We start from the raw sequence: 21,913 nt of genomic DNA, 5'->3' as shown, positions 1-21,913 counted from the left end.
GTATTGATATAAAGATTAAGAGTTTATGAGTAGATTTTGAGGAGGAAGGCTTAGACTTTTGATGCCTATAAAAAGAAAAAGAGCGGCCAATTCTCGAAATAAACGGGTATTTCCAGAAGGAAGGAACAACACAACTGCAAACGCGGCGCAGGTTGACTCGTGAGGTGGGGCTCTAAAAGGCCAAGATTTTGGGGGCCAACAAAGAGAATGATGGTAGAAGAAAAAGAAGAAAGGGAGGAAAGGACGGTTTCTAAATAGAAAGATGGCGACAACAACTTTTTCTCAATTGACCTATATCAGAAGAGATGAAAGAAAGAGCGAAATTCCATCCGAGATGACGACGACAAGGGGTTTCCGCTCGCCAACTGAGACAAGGGTCAATAGTTGGTTCTCTACAAAGATATTAATATAGGGACACTATATTTTGTAAAATTGAATTGATGGGATTACTGGGCACGAGGCTGACGGGGACACAGCCTCATTTGAGGGGTACTTGGCATCAGAGTCTGATTCTACCAACAGCTTTATATTAAGTGAGAGAGGAGAATACAAAGTCACTGATAATTGTGTGATTCAAAAGACGTTGTTGTCGTGTATTACTTTACGCATGACGTAGTTGTATCATTTAACCGTGAAACATGTCCCATCACAAACAGCACTTCTCACAGCTCATCACTATGGCGCAGTGAATAAATCTCACTCGCAGGATCAGAATCAGGCTGAGCAGATACAAAACAAAAAACCTCCACCATCTCTCGTCTGATCTGCAGCTAAAAGCTGATCATTTTCAACCCTCAGCGGGTACAGTAACACGGGTCCACTCTCTTCAAGCACAGATTTCTTACTCATCATATCTTTCTCATATCTAACATGATGTTCAAATACTTCATACTCGAGAGACATGGTAAATGTTTCAAGCAGATGTATGTAGACATAACCTGCATGGAAATGAGACCCTTGTTGTAGATCTCGAAGCGGGGAAACATTGCTTTTTCCTACCTTTACTTTGCGCCATCATGTCGCCAAAACTATTTTCAGCCATCTACCGTTCATTCTCTACTATCTCTCCCCTTTGACCGGAGCCTATCAATACCCATAATGTCCACCACAATATCTTGGCCCGGCCCGTCGCGTTGGCCTTTGGTGGGGAAGCGCCAATTGTAGGGACTTGAGTCGTCAACCACCTAAAAGAATTACCTTGGTCAAACCAACTGGAGCTAATTGATCTAGATCATCATGCATAGAGCGGCTATTAAATAACCTGTAGAAATATCATCTGATATCAATCCTGGCGTGTGACGTTGTTTAGCCTAGGAGCTAGGAAACTCTAATTGACTTCACTTGTCTTCCTAGCCTCCGTCTCCGACAACACCACAAGATTACTTTGTTAGTATGCATAGGCAAAGAGTTCGAGGTAAATAGCGAGTCAAGACATCACATGCGATCAAGAAACGCAAGTTCAAGGCATGCAAGCTTCAATTTGTATCTAACACTGCGCTACCATCGAAAATTGGCCGTCACAGCTACTCTCGCATGTTTGTGCCATTTCTATTCATTGTTTCCATTCTCATATCTGTCCGACTTGCTTAGCAAAGGCTTGTTCCTGGATGTTCCTCAATGTGTCAAGGAGACATTGTCGCGACCGTGGTTGTAAGCCAAGTGTTGTCAGGCATTAATAATAAGAAGGAATTTAGTGCTATTATTTTGTTAGAGATCATTCAGTATCATAGACATTAAGGAATGCTCACCTTGCAGCAAGAGCAAGCGCTGGTGCAAGAAGCGTCGGCGTGGTTACAGCAAGAGCTGAAGGATGTTAGTCGAATGTTTGCTTGACCAGTCTCATCCCAAGTTCATGGAACTCGAATGCGACGACCAGATGGGAGACTCACCAGGGAGACATGTTGAAGGTATTGGTGAAGAAAGACTTCGAAAGGTTGTAAAAGTGTGTTGAGTTTGTGTTGAAGAGTGAATAGCTTGTTGGATGAAGAAAAAAAAGTCGAGTTTGAGGGAGATTAAGCGTCCTTCTTATACTCGATCGAGGCCAGCATTGATCCCACTCATAAGCGTTTCACGTCCTTTATCAGACATCAGTTGCCTGATTATCGTCTGGCATGGTGTGGGTATGGGTGTGTAAAGACAATAACTCCACTCCATGTATTACATGCTGCCCGACTTGGGGGAGCAATTCCATCATTCATCCAAGGGTCTTCTCTTCAAAGTAACCCTACCAGACCCTCACCCCGCATGCCAATGTGCAATGCGGGATATCATGTCTCTGCAATTGGTCCATATCATGCAAAGTGGTTGCGCCGAATTTACGGTGCAGAACGAGCTCTCCACTGTAGCAAAGCTCTCCCCAACCTCAAGCTCCGTGAGTTTCGATTCGCGCCGTGCCGGACATGCAACCACTGCCCAAAGTACTGGATGGCGAGATCATGGCAGGTTGCCGGCCAGCGAATGATGGTGTAGTACAGTAACACGACCCGTACCAAGTCCAATGGTTCCTGACTTAGGGTTATTCAACAGCAACGTGTGGAAGTCGAAGGCGTTTCCCATAACCAGCATGATTGACATGTTGAGGCCTGCCGCAGAGCTTGTGGAGGGATCGAGGTGGGTGGGATTCGCCACGTAATGCCATCCGATTCAATGCGATGGTGTGTTTCTAGATACATGCCGATTATCTCTTCCTTTAGCTTGGGCTGGGTTCCAGTCTAGCTGCCAGGGACAAGGCGACGTTCGAAGCAGGTCATGCTTTCATGGAATTCGGCGACTAATGTCGGAACAGAAGTTAATGTGGGGGCTCGATTAGGCCGGTTGATGGAGAACGGGAACGGTAGTGGTTTCGGCAAGCCGGGGACCGATAAAATATGGGTTCCGTTCTCTCACCCACACCGGTGAGTATGAGGAGGAGGAGTATCCAATATCAAGTGGGAGATATCACACTCCAAGACCCTGCGTGAAAAATGGGCACTTCCCAGTACGGATATCAAGTAGCCTCGTCCTGTACGTGGACGAATAGAGACAATCTGTTTTCCGGATGTGGATACACGGAGTGAGTTGGTGTAAAAGAGTAAGATGGGAATGGATGCATTGTGAGCATGTGAGAGATAATCGACTTGATGAAGCGGGGTGAGGCAGCCAATAGCAGATTGCTTGGCGTGCGTGAAGGTCATCATGGTAAAGTTAATCCAACGACAATCGAGTAACGTTTGCCGCCGAAATAAATATTTAGCCGTATCATGAAGCAGATATCAGGATAGATTAGCTCAACATCACGGTATGTGAACGTGACGAGCCGGTACGATGAACAGGCCTACCAACAAGACCATGCTCAAGTGTGACATACATTGCATGGGCAAAGCAACGAGACGGACGGACACATGAGGCATAATCGAAACGTGAACGTGGATGGGGGCCACAAAAGCCCGAAACATGGACCGTTCAGATACAACATGCTTTGAACCATTCATGCATGCATCCCACGCATGTATCTTTAGTAGGATTGGGTAAAAGTGTTGGAAAGAGATCATTGGCTCTCACACTCAACTCAGTATGCAGATGACAGAAAGGGAAGCACAAGGCAAAGATAGAGTTTGTGCTTGAGACCACAAGACGACCTATCTTGAAGGCGTAGAAGTTGATCAAGCATAGAACTAATATGCTTGCACGATAGCCTTTAGTCATGAGAAAGCATCGGGCTATTGGGGGTGTGGGCGTGGGAGTCTGGGAAGCCGATCGACAAGATGGGAAAGGAACCGACCCACGTCTAACGCGGCAACTGTTGAAAGTTGCCAAGATGATGATAGGGACCACCATGGGGAAAGATACCGGATTGCCAGATGGGCCGCGATAAAGCGAAAGAGAACAAAGAGAGCGGATATATACCTCTGCGTATGTGTCGCACTATCATGCTGAGCGATATGGACTTGTCTGTAGTGTCATCTTCAACACCATGTATCTGGTAGAAGCAATCGTACTTGGATCAAGCATCTCATCATCTTCTGCCGTGGTACTCACAAATTCTGGTAACTACATCATCATCACACCAGTCAGTCATCACGCTCGGCAAGACTCCAACACCCTAGGCAGCATCCCCTCACGGGTGAACCAAGGCCTTCCCCGGCCAGTGTCGAATCGGTCCGTAATATTATCTCCAGGACGTATTCGAGCTTCTGATCGGTCTGTGATCAAGGCGTGGGATGTTGAAACAGGTCCTCGGCAACTCGGCTGACAGGAGTCGGGATACTATGTCGTGGGGGCTTCTCTTTACGCCATCGTGAAATGTAGGAGCAAGGCGTCCACTCGAATGGGGCCATGGGGGCTTTGGATCATGCGAGGTGATGTCGATGAGGGATATTGTTTTGTTCGACCGGAGATGCTCAGGGATGAGCCCGAGGGGAGACGGAGAGACAAGGACAAAGGAGATGGGGTCTTAATCGTGTAGTTCTATTTTGCCTGAGGTTCGTGATGATGGATAGAGGTTGAGTTGGTTAGTTACCATGAAGGAAGGAGCTCCTTCCAGTTCAATCTTCTCAACAGCCCATGTTCAGCTACAGGCTCATAGCGATGGGAAGGAGCAACCTCCCGTGTGTATTGGGAAGCAACACCTCATTATAAGCAAGGCAAGTGCTTGCTCGACTTTATCTTCAAATTGAACAACTCATCCAACAGGGACGGCCTCATTCTTATACTCATCCTCACCGACCCAACCTTATCAAACAGCAATAGGGTCTTCCCGCCAGAAGCGGCAATGGGTCGCTTTGACGCACGAATACAGCAACTCAACGTTCACTTTAATACTGCAAATCCATTGATCTACTCTCTTCTCTGGCTGTTTTGGTGTAGTTGTGTGGTGTTCAGTAGAGGGGAAATCATCAGGGTTGACCATCAAGGTTCGCACATGTCTATCCGGGTTCTCACAACTCAGTAAACCCAGATAGAGCTGCTTGCATGATATTAGTGACCAGATGGAGAGGTACATGAAGAATGCGTGATAAGAAGTGAATAAAACTTGTATTTTCTATCTTGGAACTAAAAGTACCTCTATGGGGAGGAGGTGATTACGGCATCTGATACTGCGATAGTAGCCACAGGAAGCAATCAGATGGCCGGACCACTTACTCATAGTCATAATTGTAGCCTCTCAGAACTTATTAGACGCTTGAATAACCTCTAATTAGCATGAAGCCTCTTTGTTCTTCTTAATCCGACACGCGTTGGCACTTGTCTGCCTGACCCAACACTATCCTATTCATCACGCTACGATCACAACTTCGCCAAATGTTTTCCTTGGGCTTTCTATACTAGATATAAGATCAAGTGGCCTCTTCTTAATTTACATAATATCTACAAAATAAGTCCCAAAAATTCAAACAAGTTATCTTGCTTCAAGCCCGATCCAGGGGCACCCTCATGACTCAGTGTAGGTCACGCAGATTTCCTTTGTTTCCATAAAAGAAAGCAAGCCAAGTTTTTCTCTGCTTACTTGACTTGCCCATGCTTTGTATTTCTATCTTTCTTATGGTACAGTTCCCTCGTGAGTCCCATGACTTTGCCGTATCCATGTCCATCGTTGATCACAGATATACACGTTACTCTGCCATTGTCATAACTTGAAGTCGCTATAAGATAACAGGCTATCACTTTAGTAGTCACACTGGAAGATATTTAGATCATTACTAGGTTTACGTTTCTCAGCCTCATGTTGTTGAAATGCTTACGCGAAATCGCACACAAGCATGAGTATCACACACCATCAAAATTCCAGAACGTTTCAAATATAAATGATTATGCTTTATCAGTTTTATTAACCATCAAGATAATTCTAACCTTAAATAAACTCCCAAATTGAACGATGCTACGTATGATTCACTAACCCCAAGTACCTCCACCACCACCACCTCTACCACCCTTCCTCTGCGCACTCAATCGCCAATCATCCTCTGTAGCGAATTTATTATATAGCGGCTGGATTCTCTCCGCCTTCTTCCTCTTACTCAACCTATCAGTAGGTGCGACCTTGAAGAATGTTGGCGCAGCCTCAACGAGCCATTTCGGTTCAATGCTAGTCGTGCAGTGCATGTACTCCTTGCTTGTGAGGACAAGTTCGTGGTAGATGACCCACTCGGCTTGCTTGCCGAAGAGTGCGGAGCTAGGATGCAAATAGACGGGAGTACCCTCAATAAGGGTCTTGTATCCCTCTTGGGGATCCTTGCGGGCGGCGTTACGGAAGAAACCTGCGCAGAGAGCCCGGCGGACCTTTTCTGTAGCGCGACCACATGATTTGATGGGGTGCTTGTATCGGTCCATAATCTTGACGATTTGATCGCGGACATCCTTGGCTCGACGCATTGATCGCGCCTGAATGAAGTTCTCAAAACACCATGGTGCTGAGTAGCCACTCGTCTTCCAAGAGTTGTACACATTGAGGAAAGTCAAGTGATCACCGTGAGGGTCGTGGAACTTGGCCTTCTTTTGGTCTGCCTGGGACTGCTTTTCTTTGGGTCGGTAGAAGACGGTGGGGATGTTCAGCATGGACACAATGCTAAGCACTTCTTCGGCGCAGTCAAGATCGACAGCAGCGATGAGAACCTTGGCGAGAGAAGGTTCCATAGGAAAGTCGGCCATTTTTCGTCCCAAACGAGTGAGCAGACCTTCGTCGTCGAGAGCACTCAGGGCATATAGCTCCTCCAACGCGGTAAGCATGGTATTAATTGGGGGCGGGTCCATAAAGTCAAAGTGAAGGAGGTCATTAATACCCATGGCTTTGAGCATAAGAATCGTGGTGGACAGGTTCTGCCGTTGGATTTCAGGGATAGTGGTCGGAAGCATTTCAGACTGGTACGCTGCTTCGGTATACAGGCGGAAACACTTTCCAGGACCTGTTCGGCCAGCACGGCCAGCTCTCTGGTTTGCTTGAGCTTGGGAAATAGGCGTGACGACAAGTGAGTCCATACCAAGCTTGGGATCGTAGGCGTTTTGCTTGACGAAACCTGGATCGACGACGTAGTAAATCTCGTCAATAGTAATGGAGGTCTCTGCGATATTGGTGGCAATGACAACCTTGCGACTACCAGCAGGGGCGGGATCAAAAATTCGACTCTGCATTTCGGTTGGAAGCGACGCATAGACAGGTAGAATGATCAAATCTGGTACGTTGGGTCCCAAAGCTTTCATTCTCTCAAACAAGACCTCACAAGCTGTGTCAATTTCTTCTTGACCTGTTAAGAAGAGAAGAATATCGCCCTTGGGTTCGGTAAGATGAATTTGCATGACTGTGACAAGCGCAGTATCCAGGTAATCAGATTCGGGTTCCCTAGAGTAAAGTACTTCGACGGGAAAGGTTCGACCGGGGATAGTAAAAATGGGACATTCGTTAAAGTATGCAGAGAATTTGTCCGCGTCAAGTGTCGCTGAGGTGACAATAACCTTCATGTCAGGACGACGCTTTAGGGTCTTTTTAAGGAGAGCGAACAGTACATCAGTGGCGATAGTACGTTCGTGAGCCTCGTCAAGCATGATACATGAGTATCGAGACATGTCGGGGTCAACCAGAATTTCTCTTTGAAGCATACCGTCGGTCATGTACTTGATCTTTGTGGAAGGGCTGGTACAGTCCTCGAATCGAATCGTGTATCCGACCTCTTCGCCGAGCTTGCAGCCGACTTCCTCAGCTACACGCTTGGCGACGGACATGGCGGCAACACGACGGGGTTGCGTACAACCGATCATGCCATCGTTGGCGAAACCAGCTTCAGCAAGATATTGTGTCAACTGTGTAGTCTTTCCAGATCCTGTCTCTCCGACAACAATAAGAATCTGGTTCTCGTGGACAGCCTTGATCAATTGAGTGCGGAAGGCAAATACAGGCAGAGACTCTCTCTGATCTTTGATGCTCATATTCGTACGCTTGCCCAGAGACTGACCCTTGGGAATGACAGCCTTCTTCCACTCAGGGACATCCTCGGCAGTCTGGTTCTTTCTGGCATTTCGCAAATCGCTAGCAAACTTTCTCTTGTCGGGATCAGCCATGGGGTCTTGCCATTGCTGAGAGAGATTCTCTTTAGGTTCGTCCTTGGCAGCAGCATCGGCCTCTTGTTGTTTGAGCTCCTTGCGTTCTTTTGCTAAGTTGGTGCCTGACATTGCCGCTCGGTTCATAGAGCCATCAGGTGCCTTGACGACGCGAATAGGTGACAGCTCAAGAGACTGCTTGGTTTGTCCGGCCAAGAAAGGTGGTTCTTCCTCTCGAACTTCAATATCGACATCCTCTTCTAGCTCCATCTCGCCATCACCACGGAGAGTTGCGTTGTAGTCTTCCTCCAGGTCGGGATAGTCAGAAGCCTTGGCCACTCCAGATGCAATCAATTGTCGGATTTCCCATCTTTCAGGAGAAGTCATTCGCTTCTTTTGTCGTCGTGGGGGACCCATATCATTTCGAGGCCCGCTTGGCTCTGCAAATCCGTCTCTTGCGCCTCCAAGTGCGCCTCCCAGGGCTTCCATGTTGGCGCCTGTCGACATACGAACTTGTGGCTCCAAGTCCTGTCCGCTCTGTTGATCAACATCCTTCATCGATAATCCCACTCGATCGCGGCCGTTTTGGTCCTTGTCAAGACTTGTAACTTTGACCCAAACTTCCTGTCCTTGCGTAACCAAATCGGAGGGATGGTTGACGCGCTCCCCTGCAGACATTCGAGACACGTGAACCAGGCCATCAATTCTTCCTTTGACGTTGTGTAAATTGACAAAGGCACCAAAATCTTTCAACCCTGTGACATGGCCTTGATAGACCTTGTGAAGCTGCGGTGCATCGTCTATTTCGGGCGCCGGGGCATTGCGGAATCGATCGTCATCATCGTGTCGTCTACGACCTCGTCGATCTTTGCGCGAATCGCGGTGTCCGTCGCGCCAATCTTCGTCGCCTCGTTCTTGCGATCGTGACCTTGATCGATACTTGTCTCGCTTTCGTCGTTCCCTCGAGCGGGATCTATCTCTTCTCCTTCTCCTAGACTCTTTTTGATCGTTCTCAGGGCTTCGGCTTCGTTTTCTCGTGGGTTTTTCCTTTTTCGCCTTTGGTTCTAGGCCCTCCAGGAGCGCGAGGGTATCGTCAATTGCATCGGCTCCATCGTCGCGGGCAGGTTCCTTGTCGGGTAGCGCAAGACCGCTAAAGACCTTTTCCTTTTCTTGAAGGGTTCGGGATGAGTGTTCCTTGGGTTCACCTTTCGCTTTACCTTTAAACTTGGGGTGCAAAGCAAGTACCAGTCGGTCTATACTTTCAACAAGACTGGGAGGCAAACCGGGAGTGGTCGTCTCGAGGTTGTCGCGGAATTCGTCGAAGCTATTGCATTCTGTACGTTTGGCAATCAGGAACTCAGCTACAGTTTTTTCGCCAACACCCAAATGATTCTGAACTTCTGATGTCACCTTTGAAACAAGGGACAAAAGCTCGAGATTCAGCAAGTCATCCATCGCGAATGTTGATGTCGCAAAAGGAATCCTTTGCAAGACATTTGGACCAGATAGCTAAGAATCCACTGTTATCTTATCATCACGTGCGCCAGCCAACTTTAAAGTGATCGGGTAAGGCAAAGTTAGAACGAAAACCATAAAGGCGACCATCATTAATGGATTAATGTTATCGAGAAGAGAGACAAAAATAACTAGACTGTACAGATACAGTTATGCCCAAAAGCCAAAAAGATGTATAACAGTGGGAATTAACCACCTATGTTGGACGAACAGGGAATCGAACCCTGGACCACTCCCAATGACGAACTCGGAGTCGAGAACATGCTAAGGGAGTATTATACCACTAAACCATTCGCCCGAATGGGATTGTTGAACATTTCAGACAGAATCCCAGCCATGAGGCTGGCCGTCTTCATTCTCGCAAGAGACGTCATATCACAAGAGTCCAAGGTAAAGGCTCACCAGTGTTGTTAGTGAACCAAAATTTACCATTCTGGTAGGAGAACGTTGCAGGTGTGTTTTGCATGCTCATGCGTATCAGAAACTTTGCTTCTGCCTGGCGCAAGGATGTGTTGAGATAGACATTCATGTAAGTGAGGTGACGTAAGGTGATAGTGATATGCACAAGGTTGTGATAACGCAAGCTTTACTTCCCCAACATCGTTTTTGAGGCCCACGACGGGAAATGTAGCAGCCTAGAAGCTTTTTGTCGCTCACCTTTGTTGATTCAGTTCGTTGAGTCAGATATCTCTGGGCTCCCTCATTGAACTGGTTCCTTCAGTGATGACCCGACTGTGGCTGTAGGCGGGGTTCAAGACTGACATTCACCTCTTCACCAATCATACCTCCAAATTATCCCTGCCGCAGCACTTTCACTTACGCAAGCCCCTCCCCCCAGGAACGCCACCTCCAGGTGACCTAATTTCTGTCGCAGAACCTCCCCAAAAGCGTCATCGTTCAGCCTGGTCACACGCCCTCAACTCAACTCTTCCATTTCATCTTCCTCAAATCAAAACCAAAAATACCCTTCAATTCGCTTTTACAACCTAAACAAACCCAATTTGACATTCCTACTGTGACACTATCGCGCAACAATGTGTTCCGCAGACTTCTTCCTCGCTTTCCTTGCTATTCTTTTCCCCCCACTGCCTGGTAAGTCCATCGCTTTGGCCAACTCCCATCGTCGCGCATCACTAACACGTCAATTAGTATGGGTCAAGTGCGGTCTCTGCAGCGCTGATTCTCTAATCAACATCCTCCTCTGCTGTCTTGGTTACATTCCCGGCCTCATTCACGCATGGTATCTGATCGCCAAATACCCCGAGCCACCCTACGAATATGAGTCTCTGCCCCAAGATCGCGAGGGCAATCGCGTCACCTATGTCTACGTCCAGTGCCCACCAGGCCCTCACCAGCATGGCGCAAACAACAAGCAGCCCAAGCCTCAACCCAAGCCTCAGTCTGGCAATGCCGGCAACATGAACTACGGCACTCAGAACGCTGCCAGCTCTTCTCATCCTACGCCCCAGCAACAGGGCGTCACGAATAACGGCGAGGGCAGCAGCTCTAACGACCAAAGTGTACCTCCTTCCTACGCCGACGTTGTCGCAGGAGACCACAAGATTCAGTCCAAGGACTAGATGCAATGGTCTGACGAACGGAAATAAGAGTTTTAGGCGGTTTCAAACCCGTCTCCATCGCCACCAAGACGACATGACACAATTTTGCGTAGTCGACTTCAACAACAAGTGTGGGTGAGATGGCCGAGTTGGTTATGGCGCCAGGTTAAGGTTAACCTTAACACCAATTTCCTGGTGGAGCAATCCTCCTGGGTTCGAGTCCCAGTCTCATCAGACAATTTTATTTTTGCATCTTTTCACGATGATTATTTTTGGTGGGAACTCGACTCAGGAGGGTTAGTTGGATTTTGAGTCATGGTTTGGCGGCGGACGTGTATCAGCAGGACTTGCTCAGTCACGATATGATGATGTTCTTTTTTGCGTTACCTATTTAATACATCGATGGAGTTGCGCATATGGCTTTATTGGGTAGGCGTCTTTTCTCATAAATGATTTCGAGTTGGTTTAAAGACTCGAGCTATAGGGTTAGTTAGATAATATGACTATAGAACGCTGCTTAATGAACTGTCGTTTCGGATCGTGTCTTGTAAAGTGTGCATCTTCCCTGAAAGGATTGATCTAGGGTTAGTAGAAAGTCAAGGCGTAGGCTTAGGATCTAGACAATAAATAACCTAAAAGCAGGTCTAAAGTGACATAAAATTACTAAATTATTTTATCTTTTAGTCCATGGTCACTCGGATATCCGTAACATCCCCTAAAAAGTCCTTGATATCCTGGAAAATATGTTCAATGGGGGTCACTATCCCGAACTCTTCGTTGATATCGGACTTCCGGGTCTTGACTCCTATAGAATACAGCCCAATAACCTTACCGTCCTCATCGAAAACAATCGAGCCCGAATCGCCTTTTGCACAATACGTCCATCGCCTGTAGTGGTTGCCTGGTTGGTAAGTATACTCGGCTGTTTCGTGGTCCTCGCCTCTCGCATGATTGTCTTCCACCATCGCACAGGCGATGCAGGCCTTGATGTTTCACCAACGATCTCGAGGCGAAAGCCTGGTAGAGCAGGTCGAACCGCATGATAGCTGGTGAGGGCATACCTTTTCCAGGCTGGGTTGCTTTTTGTCTGAATTTTGACAAAGCAGCCTAGGGTTCCGAATTCAGCAGATATCTGAGAATCGCCTAACGCGCAAAACGTTCCCCCCCTAAGAAAGTGGCTAGTATACAGGTTCTATGGTTACGTGGTTTCGTATATCGTCTTCCATATGGCTATCGTCCGTTATTGTGCAATCGGGCTTGGTCTTATGGGATATCCCGATAGTCGGGCCAGTAGTAGTACCAACCTTCCAAACAGTCAAACTGTTGTTATCCAGGTCAATGGAATGGGTTTGATCTTTGAGAAGCTTTCCGTATATTTTGCGTGATTGAATCCGACAAATACTTTGTCCAGACTTCTTTTGATGGTAAACGATCGAGGCCTTGTCGATGATCGACTACGTCTATTACAGACCAGTCATCCAATATGGAACCTTTGCACAGAGGCAGCATCACCTAAAGCTTTTGATTGCCGCTCTAGATGAGGATGTCAATCCTAAACCTCGTTGTCCCCAGACCCGACCACCGACAAGAGTTTACAAGGAAGGAGCATCGGAACACTTCTTGAGAGTTGGGCGGGATGAACTAGGTATGCTTCGCATTTTGGAAATGGCCGAAGAGGAGTTAGCGATGGAGCAGGATCATGAGAACGTGGTTGGAGGTTTGGGAGAGTTTCCCAAGGCGGAATGGAGAGAAGACTTGCGTAAGCGACCGTTTCCATCTATCCATTGTCCCGTTGCTCGCTGTTGTTACTAAGGCCTGGATCGAGAAGGATGGGGTTTTCTTGGTGGCTCTATCGTGATGTGAATCAGTGTTGAGGAAAAAACGAAGTTGAGATCCGAAGAGTCAAGTGATTCACTACCTCTGGATGGAAGGCGGTGATTCACCGTCCGTTGTGGCGAAAGGCAGCACCAACAAATCTATAACTCATCAAATTCATTGTCACCATATTCCATATCTCCCAGTTTCCCTCCGTCATTTTCGACTCATGAAGCCTCATAACGATTATTGACTGCGCCGTTTTTGCTGTTCTCTGCTTTATTGTTCTATAATCTGGCAACTCCTATTAAAGCTCTCAGCATCATCAGCCAAATCAACGATGTCTGCAGATCTACCAAGTCTTTGTGGGTCCTCTTTACCCAAGAGCCGAGGATACTGGCTGCAAGTTGATGTTTTGTCAACAAAGCTACGCTATTGCTCATGCTAAAGCCAAACATGAAGGGAAACGTATCCCTTGCTCTGCTCCCGCAAAGGCCGTGGTAGTCGTGTCTGTGATGATGGCAACATCTAAATTACTGATACATTATCAGTATCGCTAGAACGCAATTACCAGGATTGTTACAGTAAATTTTCGCTCGAAGTTCTTAACATGTTATCATAAAATATGGCATAGCACAGATACCGTTCAAGGTTTCTGAGCAACTTGCTTTGCTGTCCGCGTCTTCGGCTGCCTGCTTCTTGATCTGTTTTGGGTCTTCTTCTGTGTCACTTTTGGTGGTGACTCGCATATCCTGGGTATCAGCTTCCACTTCCCCGACGAGACTCTCGAGATCCAGATTAACGATATACGCTTCACATCACTAGTTTCCATGTCACGCCGAAAAGAACGAAAGCACAAGAGCCTATCGGAGAGTCGCAAAGTTGTATCTCTTCCTTGGTTTAAGATATGAAACCGCCAGGTTGCGTTCATCGGTCGGTTAATTATCAGAGCATCAACTGTTGCAGTTGCACTCAATGTCTTGGAAGGCTTCCCTCACAATCTCTAAAGCACGGTCAGGTTCAATAGGTAAGTTATCGTATCTTTGAGGTAGTCGTATTCTTAGGCTATTTATTTATCTCCTATATCTACTTTAGACCTCCTTTTAGTTCGTTTATTTTCTCCATCCTAAACTTTAGTCTTTGGTTTTCTTTCATCTAGATCACCGAGGAATCTTCAACAAGACTGAGACACAAGATGTATTATCCTATGCTAATAGAAAAACTAAAGAAATGTAAATTGCTAATCATGACACCATGCGCCAAGCTGCTAGGCAGCTACTGTTCTACATTGTTCCCGTTGGATGCTTAAGCACATGGGGTATCGAGAATCCCTGCCGTTTCCCTCTAAAGCAAATGCTCTCTTCATAATTCCGTCCTGGTGTTCCCATCGGAATCGTCGCTTTTTGTCGTGGTCATGATCATCAAAGGTGCCAATGTTTCGCTTTTTTCTCTCAAGACATTACGCCATCTCTTTAAAGATGCGCAAAAGACTCCGTACACCTGTCAGAGTGTTCTCGTCGGGACCCTGGCCGGGGGTCCACTCAGCATGGGCAAAATCAATGAGCTTGAGGGAGTAGATTTGAGGTAGTGATGCCTCGAGGTCGGAATCCTCGTCGAGCTCGTCTTCGTCATCCAGAGCGATGCCGCTATCAACCCTCTTGGTGGTGCGAGCTGCTTGACCGATACCGGCCTCTGCGTCGATAAGCGCATTATTCTCCTCGATGGCACTTCGGAGAGCTTGGCCGTCACCCTCGAAACAGAAAAGTAGCGAGGAAGAATACATGCGGCTCTCATGACGGCAGAGTATCTCTTCAACCCTTTCGAGGTCCCGGATGAAGGCCGCGCAGACAGCCTTGCCAAGGTCTTCGTCAATGCCAGCACCCTTGTTGAAGATGAACTTTCGGAATTCATCGACAACATTTTCTTGCGTAACCTTTGTTCGGCCGTAATCCTTGTCATAAATCTTGTAATCGGCTTCGTCCAATTGTGCAGAGTCCTCCGATCCACGGTAAACTCGCATGCCCGCTATTCTGAATCCCAAAGTGCCGTGTGTTGTCTCAGACGAGATCTTGTCGAAGCGCTGCTTCTTTTGTTGAGGTGCATCATCGGCCCACAGTCTTACACCCAATTTTACGTCAAGAATGTTGGGACTCTTGAAACCAAAGGTGGCGTTGTCCAGCACCACCGCCTTGTCGGTCTTGATCTTGTTGTCCTTGGCGGGAACCCAAGAACCGCCCTCCTTTTTGCGTGACGCAGTAGCATGGGCGACCTGCTCAGTAACGGATGCGACAATCTCTTCCTTGGAAGTCTTTAGATCTCCGGCGTGAGAGATAACACCAGCAACGGCATCGTCGATTGCCTTTTCCGTAGGGTCGGTCAACAGGAGCGAGCCCATAAACAAGGGCATAAGATCGGCGAAGTCGGGATATCTTCGATTGGCAGACTCGTAAAAGTCTATCTCGGGCTGAGTACAAGGCTTGACGAATAGCTCGCCGTCAGGAGTGCAGAGCGTGCCGGCACTGAAGTGATATTAGCATTGTGCAGCGCGCGGGGAATGAATTGTGACGCAGATATGCCAAGAAATGCAGACATCACAATCAAGGGAGAACAAAAGATGCTCAATGAGAAGCGCAAATGCAGTGCGAAAAGGGACAAAAGACTTACTGGCCAGCGACGGCGTAGTTGTAATCGCGGAGTTCTTTGCGATCAGGCATTCTGAATCCGATGACCATATCGGAACTTGAACTCTGAGTGTGGCGGTAGGTTGGGCGCGCGCCGGTCGTCGGTGTAACGATAAGATTTGGATGAACAAGGAAGAATAAACCAATGCGGGGGAAAAGTTGATATTGACGTCTAGAAGCGACAGACGAAAGAGGATATAAGAAATACAAAAGGGTCAGGGCGGTGAGACGACGTGTGGAGAGATGCGCAGTTGTTGAAAGGAATTGAAGCTGAAGGTTGGATTGGACTGGAGCGATGGATTGAGGGTGTGGCTCAGTCAGCTCAGCGCAAGGCGAAGCGCTGTGGTTGCTAGGTTTGAGTGGAGAGAGCGCTAAATGAGATGAGTTTTCAAGGCGATCAAATAGATATGAACGACGAATAAATATTGCCGCTGACGTTGTGTTCTTTTTATAACAGATACAGAACCAAGGAATAAAAGAAGAAGGAAAGAACAATTTGTCCTGATGATGCAGTTATTCCAAGAATTCAGGGGTGCAAAAGTGAACGGTTCAAGGAGTTGATCAGCCCCAGTCTTGACTCTCTTGGTCAAGGTGCGACACGTCAAGGGACAAGCTTGGCCTTTGTTAAGAGGGGTCAATTCCGTTTCGTCAGTGAGTTGAATCGGTTAATGGAAGGGGATGATCCGAGTGGCGATTTTGCACCAATTTTGATATCCAAGGAGTATCTGTGGCGGATGTAACAGAACAAAAACAAGGTGTTGATGGCGGTGCAGATAATCCCTAGCAGTTAATCAATTATAGTTCTCAAGGAACTGTACTGATTGTAACATTGTCTATCTAGTCTGGGCAGCTCGTGTTTATACAACTACTAGTGTCGAGCAGTTAACAAAACTTAGTCTAAGCACTATCACAAACGAAAGCGATTGTGGCTGGGCAAGTCTACAGGAATCTCAGTGAACAAGAGTCCTACTGCACAGCCAGTCCGTGAGTCGCAACACTTTAAAGCGATAGCGAGACGAGGCCCGAAGCGCAAGTGATGCGAGACCCCTGGCGGCAATATCTCCAAATCACTGGCCAAACAGGAATCAGACTGGACCCTGATGAGCAGCACTCTGCCTCGCTGAGCCACAGCCAACATCTGGTCTGCAGCCTGTCAGAGTGGTCCATCAGGGGTCTCCCGGTTAGAGCCATGCAAGAAGCGGCTGGGCAGAATTCCATGGCATTTCTGTTGGATCTTTGGTCATTTCCAAGATGGACCATGGTCAAGTGTACGCCTAATCTGTCTCACTCGTCTGCAGAAGATATCATTTCCATCTTGGCTGGCTACACGTCATCGTAAATAGCATCATCAGACCCAGCAGATAGGACCTGACGATTCATATGCAAGGCACGTCAACATTCTGGTCACGAATTTGATCATATGGTATTTGTGTATTTGCTGGCGTTTCAAATTTGGGCATCATCATCGATCATGTCCTTAGTATGCGATTCTGACCCAACGTAAGACCTAGGGAATGATGAAGAATGACAAGAGATTTGTCATTTCGCTCCGGTACTACTGCAATATACAGTTGTATACCAGCGTATCAAAAATTACAAAATCCGAGACATGGAGACAAACACGGGAAATCATGCCTTTAGCCTAACATGCATCCAAGGAATCAGCGCGTTTATATCATGGCTTAGACTGCTTAGACGCCATATCAAACCCGATGTGCAGATATCCGAGCTAAATACGGGACTCAGAGTCACAGCATAAGCAACTGAGCGTGAATATACAAACAGCGAGCACTAAAGTCGGACAACCTGAAAGCCCAACAATCTCACCCTATCGATTTTCCTAGGCCAGCTCCCCGTGATCTCTATCAACTGACCCAAAACCCCCACGAATCAAATCGTGATTCTGTACCTGTTGTAAAACCCCTCGTGCAGAAATGGAAATTCAGCTAGCCTTTATCAATGCTTTCGCACCCTTTTTGACCGGGATGGGTCGGCCCGTATTTGCCGGCGTGTTTCTTGGTGCTGCACTAGTGAGGAGAAGCTATCGTGAGAATCAGCCTTGCTTTCAGCCGTGACGGGCAGACTCGGAGATGTTGTTTTTCTATATTTCTAATTTCTAAGTAGAATAAATATGTAGTCTTGTTATTTTATTGTTGTTTATTCTATTCAAAGTGCCTGTGGACTTTGGTGTCAATATTCTAACTTATGAGTTGGAGTTGCTGGACTCAAGTCTGCACCCATATTGAGTAATCAGGAGAAACATGCACTTAATTCATGAGATGTATCCCGATCCGCATGGACAATTAATTGTATTCGAGTACAAGTATGAGATATAGACGCGAACATGCAGATGATGAGTAGCCTGCCGTTGATGTCTGGCCGTGCGTACAAACAGCGGCTGCCAGCTGCCGGTAAATTTGAGACAGCAGCTTTTCGAATAATGAACAGATTTCTAGCTATTTCAATTGATTCTTCTCATCTCTTCATCCCTTTTCTCTACAGAGATCTTCCATCTCGTGACTCCAATCCAGTGGATCACGGAGAGTGTTCATCTTCGGCAGCACCTTGAATTGCAACTCCTTCTCTCCATCATCAATCATCGCTTCACCAACAACTTTCTAAAATGGCGACTCCAACTGATGATGTCCCTTCTAAGGACAAGGAGAACATCAAGGACGGCGATGCGGATGTTGTGCCTCCACCTAATCTGCCTGCGTCGCTTCAAGGTGTCGCAAAGCAAGGCAAATTGAGGAAGAGCAAGGCGCTCGTTCACCGCGGCCCTACCGCTCTCCCCAAGGATCGAGGAACTGGTTTCGAGGGTACCAGTTGAGTTCCACTCGCTTTGGAACACAATACTGACAGATACAGAGTTCTTTGCTGATCCGCCCATGACCCCTGATGAGGCCAAGGAGGAGACGGACGAGATCTATGCTCCGTAAGTTACAAGCCCCAGACTCGATGAGGTAAATTCTAACTTCTCCCAGTGACGTTCCCTTTGCAGAGTATGACTACCATCACTTCTTTAAGAGCTACTGCTAACATCTTCAGGCGCATGCAATCTTGCATCCAGCGCTTCCGCTCCAGACGCCGTCTTCAGGGCTCCCGAATTCTTTACTTCAAAGAGTACCTTTTCCTTGGAGGTGTCGATTGCGCGCCCAACACCTTTGGTGGTCTCAGCCAGCAGGAACTGAAGGACCTCACCCCCGCTGAGCGTCGACAAGCCACTGCAAAGGATGTCATCTGGGCCAGTTCTGCAGCCGGAGACCGATTCTACAACGGCGATGAAGAAAAATGGTCGGTCGACTTTGCCGGCGTTGCTGCTGGTTTCTTCGCTGTCACTCTAGTCCACCTCACTTCTAGTGAACTGGGGCCCATGCTGGAGGGTATCAGTACCGTCGAGAACTTTCTCCGATACGTTCTTCAGCACAATGTCTGTCCCGAGTATGAAGACGACGTCAAGGCTGCAATGGAAGTCTGCAAGATTGCCGCCGAGGAATGGCCCATGTTTCAAGAGCTTTGTGCTGCACTCCCTGGGCAGTTCAATCTGGCTGCCGCCGAACTTTACTGTCCCGAAGACGTCTCCAAGCAGTCATGGTCGTTCTTGGATTTCAAGCGTCCTGAGGGTTTCGATCCTACGTCTGCCTTTTTTACGGCTTTTGCACTCATGGACGAGCCGGAGTTATTCGAAAGATTGACTACCAAAAAGCCTACCATCACTCGCGAGTTCACGTGTACACTGGAGTTGGTCCAGACGTTCCGTCCCAGCGACGATATCGTCAAGCGGTTCAAGTCTCTTGTCATCAATGACAAGGCAGCTTATCATGCCCCTGTCGGCAAGGCAATCTTCAAGCAGGGTGTCATTGAGGACGACTGGGAGAGACAACCTACTGAATGGCCAACTGATGAAGAAATCATGACACTTTTCTTTGACGATGTTCTTCTGTCGAAAATGATGCCAGGGATGAGAATGGAAGCGGTCGTTTGTGAATTGGATGCTGGTTTGCGATTTATTAAGAGCATCGAGAGCATCGTCCCGTCATTCTACGTCTACCTCCCCCAAGAGATGATGCGACACTACAAGGAGCCAAAAGAGGATGAACGTCCTGCTAAATCGGTGCATGATGCTAATGGAAATGAAAACGACGCCGGGAAGGGGGATGGACAAGAATGAGATTGAAGATTAATCATTTGTCAAATAGATAAGTTAGACGAGCATAGGGTAGCTCAAGTACGATCAATAGATAGTGGTTGACAGTATTAATGTCCTTTTGCCGAATAATCTGCTCTAATATTTATGTCAAGTATACTACTCTGGCCCCTGCCTCAAGCTTCTGAAAGCTTCCAACAGCCCCACGTACCTCACCTACTATCGCGACGGCGCTCTCTTTCATACAAAAGTCAATGTAGCGACCATGTCAATTCCAGGCTTGGGCCAGATTCCCACACAGGTAAATACAGCATAATTCCAAAACGAACTCTACTGACATAAACAAAGCCCACCGTCACCGCGACCAATCGCGTCATCACACTCCGACCCTTGGGCGAATGGCGCTTCCAAACCTCCCAATCCTCCCCTGTTGTCGTCAAGCTTCTCTCCGGCACAGCTGAAAAGGATGGCGTCGAGCTAGGACCTAAGAACGCCTACACCTTCGCAGGCGTCAAGTCAAAGATCCTCACCTGGCACGGCTGCGAGCTCGAGATTGACGGCCGCTGCGACGCCGAATCTGTTGCCGAATATGCGAACCCAACCGATAACCCTGCCAATACGCACATGAACATTCACGGACAGCTCAACGATATGCGACAGGCGGCCGCTAGAGAGGGTAAAGAGGGACCCAGAGTACTCATCGTTGGACCAGCGGACGTTGGAAAGACGACGCTGGCGAGAACCTTGACGAGCTATGCGACAAGACAGGGATACCAGCCTTTGGTGGTCAACGCGAACCCGAAGGAGGGTCTACTCAGTTTGCCTGGAACGTTGAGTGCTAGCGTTCTTGCGACTATCTTGGACCCCGAAGCTGTGGATGGTTGGGGAAGTACTCCTACTAGCGGACCGAGTAGCGTGCCCGTGAAGCTACCTTTGGTGTTTTACTACGGACAGGCATCGCCTGATCAAGATCCTGACTTTTATCGCGAGCTTACGAGTAAACTTGCTGGTAGCGTTAGTGCACGCTTGAGCGAGGACGAGGACGTGAAGAGTTCGGGTGTTATCATTGATGGTATGGGTCTTACTGAGCAAAGCAAAGATGGACACGAGCTCGTAGCACATATTGTCGACGAATTTTCAGGTACGTTGAACCGTGATGTACGAAACAACGCAGCTAACAGGAACAGTCAATGTCCTTATTGTGGTCGGCTCCTCAACCATTAGCTCCGAGCTATCTAAGCGATTCGGCAACGAGCGAACAAGTCTGGGAGAGCCCATCAGTGTTGTTTCAATCGACAAGTCTGACGGTGTAGTCATCCGCGACGAAGTCTTCTTACAACACGTGAGAGAAGCTGCCATCAAAGAATACTTCTACGGTGACTCCAAACGAACTCTCAGCCCCCTGATCCAACAAGTCGACTTTGACAATGTCATCGTGTACCACACCTCCGACGGTACAAAACCCTTGTCCTCTGTACGGAAAATATTTGCTGACTGTTATCTAGAACATTCTTATCCCGACCAGGGTGTTTCGCGGGAAGACCCGTCCACGCCGATGCAGCACTGGACGCTTGCGGTGATGCACGCAGCGCCTAAGGATGCGCCTGATGTAGTCCGAGCTGCGAGTGTGATGGGGTTTTTGTACGTGTCGGATGTGGATGAAGAGCGTCGCAAGATCAAGTTGCTTGCGCCGGTGAGCGGACGGTTGGGTGATCAACCGCTTGTGTGGGGGAAGTGGCCAGAACCGTACATCAATCTCCTCGGATAAGAAGTTTCTTTCTTTTCCTTGTTGCTTGGCGAGGGGTTAGTCGGGGGTTTAGAGTTGGTAGTGTTACTCGAGTCAGAGTTGCGGCCGCATGTGTGCTACATTAGTAGTTGATAATTTACGTATACCAGGGGAACAGCCTGGTCTGTTTTCATTCTGTTTTGCCTTTGGTCTGTGATTGATGTGGTGTAAAGTAATGCTTGTTCATCATACTGTGAGTCTACTCAACGTAACTCATCCTCCTGCACCTGAGTAGTAGTGTAACCTCCGCCTTCCTTGTGATGTCAGTACAAGGGCACGTAGAACGCAGTTCGGGATACAGGCAAAAACTTTTATTATCGTGTTACTTCTAGTATTCTCGGTGTTCTCGCCGATGAGTTGTTTTACATATCCATGATGAAAGCACAGTGAGTTTCAGGGG

At 47.7% G+C, this 21,913-nt stretch overlaps 5 protein-coding genes and 2 non-coding genes across 7 annotated transcripts; 4 read left to right on the top strand and 3 right to left on the bottom strand.

The window, feature by feature from the left end:
• Positions 1-9,727: 9,727 nt before the first annotated feature.
• On the bottom strand, positions 9,728-9,823 carry EDB82DRAFT_t232. Its single transcript has one exon. It is a non-coding gene; the product is annotated as a tRNA-Ala (tRNA).
• Positions 9,824-10,559: 736 nt separating this feature from the next.
• On the top strand, positions 10,560-11,105 carry EDB82DRAFT_528938 (uncharacterized protein; the record flags this gene model as incomplete). The annotated part of the gene is made up of 2 exons (XM_025737184.1): positions 10,560-10,617; positions 10,675-11,105. 2 exons carry the CDS (start codon positions 10,560-10,562, stop codon positions 11,103-11,105), a joined length of 489 nt encoding a protein of 162 aa, XP_025592070.1.
• Positions 11,106-11,218: 113 nt separating this feature from the next.
• EDB82DRAFT_t313 lies at positions 11,219-11,318 on the top strand. Its single transcript has one exon. It is a non-coding gene; the product is annotated as a tRNA-Leu (tRNA).
• A 343-nt stretch (positions 11,319-11,661) lies between these two features.
• On the bottom strand, positions 11,662-12,079 carry EDB82DRAFT_511890 (uncharacterized protein). The gene has a single exon (XM_025737183.2). It carries the CDS (start codon positions 12,047-12,049, stop codon positions 11,765-11,767), a length of 285 nt encoding a protein of 94 aa, XP_025592069.1. The 5' UTR covers positions 12,050-12,079; the 3' UTR covers positions 11,662-11,764.
• A 2,279-nt stretch (positions 12,080-14,358) lies between these two features.
• EDB82DRAFT_528937 (inositol polyphosphate kinase-domain-containing protein) lies at positions 14,359-15,613 on the bottom strand (the record flags this gene model as incomplete). Its single annotated transcript, XM_025737181.1, has 2 exons — positions 14,359-15,418; positions 15,564-15,613. The coding sequence occupies 2 exons, from the start codon at positions 15,611-15,613 to the stop codon at positions 14,359-14,361; spliced, it is 1,110 nt and encodes a 369-aa protein (XP_025592067.1).
• Positions 15,614-18,527: 2,914 nt separating this feature from the next.
• Positions 18,528-19,835, top strand: EDB82DRAFT_511884 (Argonaute complex, subunit Arb1). Its single transcript, XM_065608912.1, has one exon. The coding sequence runs from the start codon at positions 18,585-18,587 to the stop codon at positions 19,749-19,751; it is 1,167 nt and encodes a 388-aa protein (XP_065463216.1). The 5' UTR covers positions 18,528-18,584; the 3' UTR covers positions 19,752-19,835.
• Positions 19,836-19,924: 89 nt separating this feature from the next.
• EDB82DRAFT_511883 (Pre-mRNA cleavage complex II protein Clp1-domain-containing protein) lies at positions 19,925-21,646 on the top strand. The gene is made up of 4 exons (XM_025737179.2): positions 19,925-20,028; positions 20,076-20,868; positions 20,915-21,181; positions 21,233-21,646. The coding sequence occupies exons 1-4, from the start codon at positions 19,993-19,995 to the stop codon at positions 21,493-21,495; spliced, it is 1,359 nt and encodes a 452-aa protein (XP_025592065.1). The 5' UTR covers positions 19,925-19,992; the 3' UTR covers positions 21,496-21,646.
• The last annotated feature ends 267 nt before the right edge of the window (positions 21,647-21,913 follow it).

This window comes from Fusarium venenatum (assembly GCF_020744135.1).
Source record: "Fusarium venenatum strain MPI-CAGE-CH-0201 chromosome Unknown EDB82scaffold_4, whole genome shotgun sequence".
Classification (NCBI taxonomy): Eukaryota; Fungi; Ascomycota; class Sordariomycetes; order Hypocreales; family Nectriaceae; genus Fusarium; species Fusarium venenatum.
This window is presented reverse-complemented; position numbering and strand designations above follow the sequence as displayed.

Bases quoted from the DNA above. Each gene is read 5' to 3' on its own strand.
- EDB82DRAFT_511890 (XM_025737183.2), bottom strand. From the start codon at position 12,049: ATGGTGGAAGACAATCATGCGAGAGGCGAGGACCACGAAACAGCCGAG.
- EDB82DRAFT_511884 (XM_065608912.1), top strand. From the start codon at position 18,585: ATGACTACCATCACTTCTTTAAGAGCTACTGCTAACATCTTCAGGCGC.
- EDB82DRAFT_511883 (XM_025737179.2), top strand. From the start codon at position 19,993: ATGTCAATTCCAGGCTTGGGCCAGATTCCCACACAG. The intron at 20,869-20,914 runs GTACGTTGAACC...TAACAGGAACAG, and splicing joins TATTGTCGACGAATTTTCAG to TCAATGTCCTTATTGTGGTC. The intron at 21,182-21,232 runs GTACAAAACCCT...ACTGTTATCTAG, and splicing joins CGTGTACCACACCTCCGACG to AACATTCTTATCCCGACCAG.